Source organism: Gracilinanus agilis, chromosome 4, assembly GCF_016433145.1.
Source record: "Gracilinanus agilis isolate LMUSP501 chromosome 4, AgileGrace, whole genome shotgun sequence".
Taxonomy (NCBI): Eukaryota; Metazoa; Chordata; class Mammalia; order Didelphimorphia; family Didelphidae; genus Gracilinanus; species Gracilinanus agilis.
In genome coordinates this window covers 123,429,151-123,439,912 of record NC_058133.1, presented here as the reverse complement: position 1 = coordinate 123,439,912, position 10,762 = coordinate 123,429,151, and the positions used below count along the sequence as shown (strand labels likewise).

The 10,762-nt window shown below is 34.8% G+C and overlaps 1 protein-coding gene across 1 annotated transcript in view; it reads left to right on the top strand.

Moving 5' to 3' along the window:
• USH2A (usherin) overlaps positions 1–10,762 on the top strand; it is a 1,059,501-nt gene that overhangs the window by 161,764 nt on the left and 886,975 nt on the right. Inside the window, exon 12 of the mRNA XM_044674959.1 lies at positions 1,277–1,918. Within this exon, the coding sequence (XP_044530894.1) occupies positions 1,277–1,918 (642 nt within the window). The remainder of the gene's footprint in view (positions 1–1,276; positions 1,919–10,762) is intronic.

The following is a 10,762-nucleotide window of genomic DNA, read 5'->3' as shown; positions in this document are numbered from 1 at the left end:
TTTCTTTCTTTCTTTCTTTCTTTCTTTCTTTCTTTCTTTCTTTCTTTCTTTCTTTCTTTCTTTCTTTCTTTCTTTCTTTCTTCCTTCCTTCCTTCCTTCCTTCCTTCCTTCCTTTCTTTCTTTCCTTTATGATAGCCTAAAATAAATGTCTTAATTGATTCAAATACATGTGATAGTTATATGGTAGATATGTAAAGTCATAGTTCTCTAAGGATTATCTTAAAGTACTTTGCATCTGAGTTTGTATTTCTTAAATTTCATTTTATTCTTATGTTAGAGTAACTGGGTTCAAATCCCAAATGCCATTTGTTACCTGTGTGACCTTCATCAAGTGGCTTAATCTCCTTAGGTCCTAATTTCCTTATCTGTAAAATGAGGGGTTTGAGCTAAATGGACTTGTAAAGTCCCATCAAACTTTAAAACTATGACTCTTTGAGTCTAAGTATAAATTTTGAAAGCTAAATCTCAAAGGCCTTTGTTGAAGTGCAGATAACTTATAAAAAAAAGATTCATCTTTGTTTCCATGAAAAGAACTACCAAGGAATAATATCTATTTAGTTTTAAAAGAGATGTCTTTTGTTTCACACAATTTGTCAAAATAGCACGATTTCCTCTTGAATCATGGAAAATATTTTGTTGATTGAAAATAAAAATAAAGACAATAATGTAAAACTTCTACTAAAATGAAAACTTCATTCTGAATGAGATTTACACATAATACTTATTTTAGTTTGAGATGTCTAGAAGTGAGTTTCTTTATTTGTATTTATTGCTGTTATGTAAAACAAGTTACCTGTCCAAGCATTTTAGTGAAGCTGTGTTATTGGGTATTAAAGTTATCAGAGAAAATAATCCACTTGATAACATAAAATCCTAAATATAAATATTTAAAATCCTAAATGCAAAATGGTCTTTAGAGAGATGCTTCATTCCCTACTATATTTTTAAATGTCCAAACTGTTAAAACAGCATTAAGAAATAAACAAGGCGTAACTCTTGTGTATACAGGGGAACAAACTTTGCATTAGATATTGAATAATTAATGAAAATTATCATAAAGCACTTAGCAAACATAAAATGTTATAATAATGCTAATGAATAATATAAGCATAGTGTTTTGAGGGTTTTGATGGGTTCATTTCTTTCTGTAGCCGTGAAAGATACTCAGAATTTCATGTCTGCATTAAATATCCCCAATAGCATTGTTCTTACTCTAGCTATATTGATATCATATTAAAATGATTTCCTCCTTATTAATTACTTTTTAATTCTTAAGGGCTTAAATGCGATCGTTGCAATTTTGGATTCAAAATTCTCAGAAGTTTTAATAAAGATGGATGTGAACCATGTCATTGTAACATTTATGGGTCAGTGAACAAATTCTGCAACCCACTTTCTGGACAATGTAAATGTCAAAAAGAAGCCAAAGGACTTCAGTGTGATGCTTGTGTGGAAAATTTTTATGGATTGGACATTGATGGCTGTAAGCCATGTGATTGTGACACAGAAGGGATGCTCCCAGGTACTGTCTGTGATGCCAAGACAGGACAGTGTACTTGCAAACCCAATGTAGGTGGAAGACGGTGCGATGAATGTTTGGATGGATACTACCGACTGCTGCAAAACAATTCCTTCTTCTGCCTACCATGTAATTGTAATAAGGCAGGCACAGTAAATGACTCTCTGCTGTGTGACAAGGCAACAGGACAATGCCCTTGCAAAGCAGGTGTAAGGGGCCTCCAGTGCAATCGTTGTGAGCCTCACAGGTACAATCTCACCATTAGCAATCTTCAAGGCTGCCAGATGTGTGAGTGTGACTCCTTGGGGTCATTAGCTGAGGCCATTTGTGACCAGATTAGTGGCCAATGTCCATGTTTGCCTAATCGTCAAGGAAGACAGTGCAATCAATGTAAACCAGGTAAGAAAGTCATTTGTATTACCTTCCAAAGACTGAGTGATGTCCTTTTCCCATTATCTCTTGACAATAATTTTAGCCATTCTCTTTGATATAGAACACCTAGAAATGCCCTCTGTGCCAACTCTCTAAATTGAGTGAATTGGATATGACTGAAAGATTTGGTTATTCAAAGTAGCTGGTATATCGGGGCCCCTACTATTTCTCTGGGGAGGTGGTATAGAAAGGTCACAGCCATTCAAAAAAAACTCCAATTTTAAATCATAGCTTAAATAGTCTACTGTAAAATATAAATCTATGTAGTAATAAATATCTGGTTAGTAGAGGCAAAAAGATAAGTTTTTCTGAAAAAGGCAACATCTAGTTAATTTACCTCATTAAAATAGAGCCCCAATGGCTTGGAGCTGGAAGACCCAAGTTCAAATATGGCCTCAGACACTTACTGATTGTGTGACCCTGGGAAAGTCACTTAAACTCTGTATCAGTTTCCTTATTTGTAAAAGAGGGATAATAAGAGCATTGCCCTTCTGGGATGTGGTTGTGTGGAACAAACGAGATAAAAATTGTAAAGTACTTAGCAAAGTGTGTGTCACAAGGTATTTGCTATATAATAATTATTATTATTTTACCTAATTTATCATGACTTGGAGATTTAGCAGTGATAATCAGTTCTTAATTAACTATGCCAGTGAAGATGGGAGACTTAAAAATAATAGAACAATAAAAAGCTAGCAGCCTGTTTCCTAGTGGGGTCAGGTACAAAACTCCTGCCCACAGCAAGGTAAGTTAAAAACTTGTTTTGGGGGAGCTGAGCTACATCTTTAATCATCCTGGTTAGTGTAGCTTCTGCTAAGCATCATGACCCTTGAGAAGGCAATATGATGTAATGGAAAGACAACTGGGTTTAGAATCAGAAGCCTCTGCCATTTAGTATTACTGTGATCATGACCAGATCATCTGCTCTCCCTAAGACCTCAGTCTCTTCATCTGTAAAATAATGAGAACTGGACCAGATAACTATAGCCAAAATTTGTATATTGCCTCAAGGTTTGGAAAGATTTTTACACTTATTCCTTTAGTTGATCCTGAAAGTTCTGTACAACTCTGTCTATTAATGGAAATGGATTTTTCCCTTGTTTTTGTATTGGTTAGAAACTTTCAATCAACTTTATTTTTGTGTGTGTTCCAGGAGACTTAAGCACTGATTTTTTTTTACCATTTTTCTATGTACTCATAGCCTTGATAGCAGAGAAAGAGAAATTGTATTCTCCTTCATAGCTATTGCACTATTTCCCCTACAAAGACCATTGAGAGAAGAGACAGACAGAAAGACAGACAGACAGAGACAGTCAGAGAGAGATGCATTTTATGTAGCCACCTTTGGGATAATTTTGGGCAATGTCTTGTTTTTGTCAAATTTTTTGTTGCCCCTCGTACTCCTTCAGCTTAAAAATGTATTCCAAATTGGACAAGATAAAGATATAAATCATAGATGCATAGCAATGAAACATCAGGGCTGTTCAGTTTCCTCAGTCAAAACTCTAATCTATCATATAATGTTGACTACATGACACCAAGTGTTCAGATGATTTCCTGGATTTTAATAATAGAATTGATTAGATTTTGGACTCAATTGTCTAAAAATTTGGGGGACCTCAAAGCTATAACTGGTGACTTGATACATTTGAAATGCAACAAATAAAAGTGTGTTATCTATTTCCATTTTAACTTTACCTATCTTAGGAGCTGTGTCCTAATGGTATTGAGGAAAGCCTGATTTTATTGTTCCCTTGGTTTGGATGGTGTTGGTTAGTCAATAACCATTTATTAAGCATCCACTTTGTGCCAGGAGTTACAGAGAAATACAGATTCTCTCAAGGAGTACATAGCCTAATGGGGGAGTCTACAAGCAATCACCTCTGTAAAAAAATGCTTCATATAGAATAAATTATACCTAATCAACTGAAGTAAGACTAGAATTAAGGAGAAATGGGAAGATTTCTTGTAGATGGTACAATTTTGGCTGAGATTTGAAGAAAGTCAGGAAAGCTAAAAGGCAGAGAAGCCATTGTCTTGGATTCCAGAGTGTGGTGTTGATACGGGTGAATTAACCTATCTAAGACATAAAAAAAAAACAAAACCAAAACTTTTTTTAAACCCTTACCTTCCATCTTAGAATCAATACTGTGTAATAGTTCTAAGGTAGAAGAGCAGAAAGGGCTAGGCAATGGGAGGTAAGTGATTTGCTCAGGGTCACATAGCTAGGAAGTATCTGAGATCACGTTTGGACCCAGGACCTCCTGTCTCTAGACCTGGCTCTCAATCCACTGAGTCACCCAGATGCCCCCTCTAAAACTTTTCAGAGAAAGTTTTAAGGCTACTACTTGCATCAGTTCATAGCCATATATCACAAATCATCCACAGTTATATTCTCACCTACAACTATATATATATGTATATATATATATATATATATATATATATTTGGTACCATGTTATAGGGTGTCCACAGATACTTTTATCCTTGATGATGAGGTATATATGATTTGTTTATTTGTCTTGAGGAACAGGGGACTATTGCAGGACATCCAGAGCTCCTTTCTTCCTTTGTAATATCTGTAATATCTTAACTGAAACCTTCAATACTGTGGCCTTCCCTATCATGAAACTAGATTCATAGGATCTCACATAGGAAGGAAATGAGTCATATTATGTAGCACATCTTTGGACAGTAAGCCCATCCTACAATATCTTCTACTAGTGGGTTTCCCACTTTCACTTAAAGATCTTATAATCTTGAACTTCTAACCTTCTAAGGCAGTCTATTTCTCTTTCATTCAGAGAGCTCTATTTGTTAAGTAGTTTTTCCTTATATTGAGCTACATTCTCCCATCATTGCTTCTTCTCTGTATTAAAGTAATAGAGGAACTTTTCCTATGTAGCTATTTGAAGGTGGTTATCATATCCCACTTACGTATTCTCTTTTTCTTGCTAACCATCCTCACTTGCCTTATCCAATGCTCATATATAAAGTTTTGTGTCCCCTTGTTATTTTGGTTCCTTTATTAGGGATATTCTTTCCTAAAATTTAACACCCATAATGAACATAGTATCGCAGATGTGATCTGAATGCAGGAGAATGATAGCTGTCTTCATTGTTTATATTATGCAGGATTATTGCATTTGAGTTTTGGTTTTTCACATTAAACTGGTGATGCATTTTGAATTCGGAGTTCATTAAAACTTCTAGTTCTTTTTCATATGAACTCTTGCCTCACTACTTTCCTTCATCCTGAATTTGTGCAGTAAGTTCTATTAATCCAAACATAAAACTTCACATTTATCCAAATTAAATCTTTTATTATATTTGTTCCTTCTTGATGTTAGAATAATGAGCCCATTGGGATCTTTTTAGATTTCAATTCTGCCTGTCAATATATTTGCTAATCTTCCATACTTTGTCATCCAAATATTTATTAAGCATGCCATTTAAGCTTTCCTCCAAGTTATTGGTAAAAATGATGAACATAAAGTTGACAAAGACTTGTGAGATTATAATAGAGACTCCTACTAGGATCCATTAGTGACCACTCCTTGGATTTGACAGAATTTGTCAAGTATCTTGATGAAATCCAGTTACGTTTAAGACTTTATCCTTATCTGATGTGACCTATTTTTGAGAACTAATTTTGCCTTGTAATGATCACAGCTTCTCATTGTCAGTGCCTCCAAACAACCCCTTTACTAATGTATTCTAAGGGTTTTTTTTTGCTAAGAATTGAGGTCAAATTCACTAACCTATAATTTTAAGAATCTAATTTGTTTCCTTTTTTGAAGATCAAGACATTAGTCTTTCTCTATTTCCTTGGCACCTCTTCCATTAGCTATGATCTTTCAAAGATCAAGATCTTTATTTCCTATTAATTTCCTACCTTCCTGCCTCTCCAATGAATCATTGACTGCAAGAACCCATGCTAATCTTTCCCTTCTCTGAGAAACTATTTACTTATGTTAACAATAGCTAGCATTTTAATGATATTTTCAAAGCACTTTACATGTTATTTCAATTAATACTCACAACAATATTATGAGGTGCCATTATTATCTCCATTTTACAGATGAGGAAACTGAGGCAGAGTAAGTGAATTCTCTAAGACTACACTGTGTTTGAGACTGAATACTGACTCTAAGACCAACATTATCCACTGTGACACTTAGCTGTACTCTGCTAAAAAAATATTTGGGATAGCCAAGGGTAATCTTTTATGTCACTAATTATATTAATAGTAATGATAGTGCTAATAATGTTTACTATTTATATAGTACCTGTTATGTGCTAGGTATTATACTAAATACATCATAAATTTATTTTATGTTGTTTTATACATATTTAATACATATTAATTTATTTTTATATAAAATACAAATTTATATATAATATATGAAGTAAGTGTTATTATGACCCCCATTTTTATAGGAAGGGAGTTGTGTCAGACCTCAGTTAAGTGACTTCTGTAAGAGCTGTGCAAAAATAGCAAGTTTTTGAGGTCAGATTTGTATTGAAGCAGCCAGGTGGTACAGTAGATAATTCTATCTACTAGACTTTGAGTCGGGAAGATCTTAGTTCAAATCTGGCCTCAGACACTTCTTAGTAGTGTGATCTTTGAGTAAGTCTCTTGAGCTCTATCTGCCTCAGTTTCCTCAACCATATAATGAGGATCATAATAGCTCCCAGAGTTGATGTGAGGATCAAATGAGATATTTGTAAAGTGCTTTGTAAGGTGCCTGGCACATATTTGTCACTCAATAAATCCTTAGACTTGTCTCTTTTAAACTGTTGAACACTTCAGAAGAGTAGTAACTTCATCATTATTGATATTCCCTTCACCAATACAGATCACCACTGCTGTGTGTTTAGACAGTCCATAAGTTAATGTGACCCAAATAATTTATCAACCAATAGCCATGCTTTTAGTGATGAACTTCTTTGACCTTAACTAGGACTCTCTTAGAGCATCTAAGTTACTCAGTGGATAGAGTGCCAGGCGTGAAGTCAGGGAAACTCACCTTCCTGAGTTCAAATATGGCCCCAGGCACTAGCTTTGTAACTCTGGGCAAGTTACTTAATCCTGTTTGTCTCAGTTTCCTTTTCTGTAAAATGGTTGAAGAAGGAAATGACAAACTATTTATATTTGCAAAGGAAACCCCATGTGGGTCATAGGGTGTTGGACACATCTGAAAAATGGTTGTACAATAACAAGATACTCCTGCGATGGCATTCTGTGCTAGGACTTTCCTGAAACCTTTCCAGCCTGGCAAGATTTACCTGGCTAAGTCATTAGCTCAGCAACATATATATCTATCAATAATTGTCTGAGGCAGCTAAGTGTCTCAATTGATAGAATTCTGGACTTGGAGTTAGAAAGACCTGAGTTTAAATCTGAGCTCTGTGACCTTTGTGCAAGTTTTCCACTTAACCTCAGTGGTCTCAGCTTTTTTAATTGTAAAATAGTGATAATAACAGCATTTTCTTCCCTGGGTTGTTATGAGGACCAAATGAGATAATTTTTGTAAAGTACTCAGCACATTATCTGATACATAATAAGTACTTAGCACATGCTTTTTTCTCCTTTTCTTATTTCCTTTCTTTTCTTCCTTCTTTATTTGACTTCCATATAATAAAAATAGAATGCTTAATGATAATTCTAGAAATATATTGTGACCACTTTTTCTTTTAAAGAGGATTTCAGAAGAAAAACAACTGCTTGAACACATGGGCTGATGGGGATATTATTGGGGATGTAGACACTAAATGATAGCTCTAGTCCAACTATCAATAATATGGAATTAGGTCTTGATCAATGATACAAGTAAAACCCAGTGGAATTGTGTGTCAGCTAAGGGGAGTTAGGGGTGTTTGGGCGAGGGGGAAAGAACATGAAACATGTAACTAGGGGAAAATATTAAAAATAAAAATAAAAACAAATAAATTAATAAACAAATTTACAAGGAGTGGTTATGACTGAAAAGAATATGGTAAAGCCATATTAGTGTTCAATGTTGTGACCTATGATCCAGGGAGAGAATTACAATTATCCATCTAATATTGTTTATACTTATATTTATCATATTGTGATTTGGTGCTATTCTTTAAAGTGTGAAAAGAGATGCACTGAATAAAAACTTCATTATGTGGAAAATAAAATAAAATAAAATCTTACTGAGAAAAAAAATAAAGAGGATTTCAAGGGATTCACAATTGATATCTATCCTAAATCTGGATAGGCTTGCCTGGATGCGATTGCTTGTGAACTTTTAACCATATGTGGGGAAGAAAAAGTGGATAAAGCAAAAGGGGGAGGTTTGAAGAAAGATAATAAGGTAGAATACCAAAACTGTAGATATCCTCCTTTCCAGGTCACATGCTTGAGCACATTCTTCAGAGGTGAAGCAATGCCTGTCAACATTGAGTTCTCTGGGAGGAAGAAGGCATTTTGGAAGGAGAAAAGACTGATCCACAATAGATGAATAAAATATTCTTTTTCTCAGGGACTACAACATTGAGTCAAGAGTTGAGGCAATTCTACCTTAAATATGTGTTAGAAAGAATTCACTTCAATATTTTGATCCATTTGGGAACCTTCTTATTGATCAAAACTTGGAGGGGCTATTCAGTAGGTTAAAAAGTTATTGTTCAGTCATTTCTGTCATGCCTAGGTCTTCATAACCTACTTAGGATTTTCTTGGAAAAGACACAGAAATGATTGGCCATTTCTTTTTCTGGCTCATTTTATAGATGAGGAAACTGAGGCAAAGGTGGTTAAAATGACTTGACCAGGGTCACATAGCTTGTAAGTGTCTGAGACCATATTTGAATTAGATCTTATTGATTCTAGACCCATCACTGTCTACTGTACTGCAGATATTAACTATGTCTTTATTAGAATAGTGGAAAGGGCAGCTAGGTGGCTCAGTGGATTGAGAGCTAGGTCTAGAGACTATAGATCCTGGGTTCAGATGTAACCTCAGATACCTTCTACCTATGTGATTGGGCAAGTCACTTAACTCCCATTACCTAGCCTTTACCATTCTTCTGTATTGGAACCAGTTGATTCTATAATGGAATGTATGGGTTAAAAAAAAGCAGTAGAGCTAGGAGCACTTCATTAAGATAAGAGTAATTAAAATGATATTTTTTCCCTCTTTTATGTAGTCAGAAGCCACTCTATCCTTCAGTCAGTTAGCAAGCATTATTAGAACTTGGAGATATAACAAAGAAAATGAGTTCTTGCCCTCAGTGAGCTTGCATTCAATTCTGAAAAATGAAGAGTTTAGGAATAAGTAAATTCAGGATATATACAAATGAATACCAAGTGACAAGAAGAGGAGCACAGAGGAGATGTAGAATAAATAGAAAGCGAATCAGGTAATCTGGTTGGAGAATAGAATGAAGGGGAGTAATATATAATCATATTGGAAAGATAGTTTGGAATCAGATCACTAAGAGCTTTAACTGACAAAGTAATTTTTATTTTTTTCTTGAAGCAATAGAGAGTACTTGAGCATGGTCAGATAGGAGCTTTACGGATATCACTTAGGTATTGGTGTTGGAAGATGAACTGGACAGGGAAAGACTATGTCCATGGATAATAATTAGGAAACTATTTTAGTAGTAAAAGTGATAGATAATAAGGGCTTAAACTAATATGGTTGTGGCATAAATGGAGAGAAGAGCCTGATTTTGAGCAGATAGAATCAGAACAGTTTACCAGTAGTTTGGTTATTGTATTTTATATGTAATCAGTTCTTTGGCTTTTCTTGGCTATATTAATTTGCTACTGGGTGCTGAGGATCCTGGTAGATTGGTGTTTTGTTCAAGTTTTGTTGTAGTGAATACTTGGTAAATACTAGTTAGTTATTGATTGATGGGATTGGACAGGATAATTATTAAAGAGAATCAAAGTTCAAGGTTGAAACTAATGCCTTGATTGCATGGCTTCTGTGGTTTTCATCTCTATTTAAAAACAGTGATAGTTCATTCATTCTTCTTAATTTTAAGTTTCTTAATTTTTTAACTTCCAAATTTTAAAAATCACATTAATGATTTCTTTTCCTTTTTAAGGAAAATTTAAGGGAAGGATTGGCTATCATAAACCTGCAATAGGGTATCATTAGTGTCTCTCTGAGATATTCTGAAAGAAGCACACTGTCTTTCCAGTAGCAATAGGTTTTCTGAGGAGGTATTGTGCTCCCCAACATTGCAAGAATGTTATAGAAGAGACTGATGTTTCACTGAGTTATAATAGATTATCAGTTACCTCTGGTTTCCTTCCTAGCTCTAAAATCTGTGATTTCTTTTATTGTGATCATTAGTGGACCTTTACTGCCTCACTCCCCAAAGGAGACGAGTCTTGGAGAGTGAGATGAAAGTAAAACAATTGAGTATCATTTCCAAGGATCATTTAGGGAATGGACACTGGGTAGATTTGTCTTCATCCGATTGTAGTTTACAGTGAAAGGGACAGAATTCTGGAAAGCATATTACTATGTCGTGAAGAGTGGGAAAGGAGAAAATTGGGTTGAATATCTAGTATATTCCTTCTTTTATAAAAATAGTATTTAGCATACACACATCTTTTTATATATGTGTTAAGTGTATGTTTGTACAATAGTTTTTTTTTTTTTTTGCTCTACCATAGGGAATCTTTGCTTTCCTTCCTGTCTTCCTTCCTTCCTGTCTTCCTTCCTTCCTGTCTTCTTTCCTTCCTGTCTTCCTTCCTTCCTTCCTTCCTTCCTTCCTTCCTTCCTTCCTTCCTTCCTTCCTTCCTTCCTTCCTTCTTTCCTTCC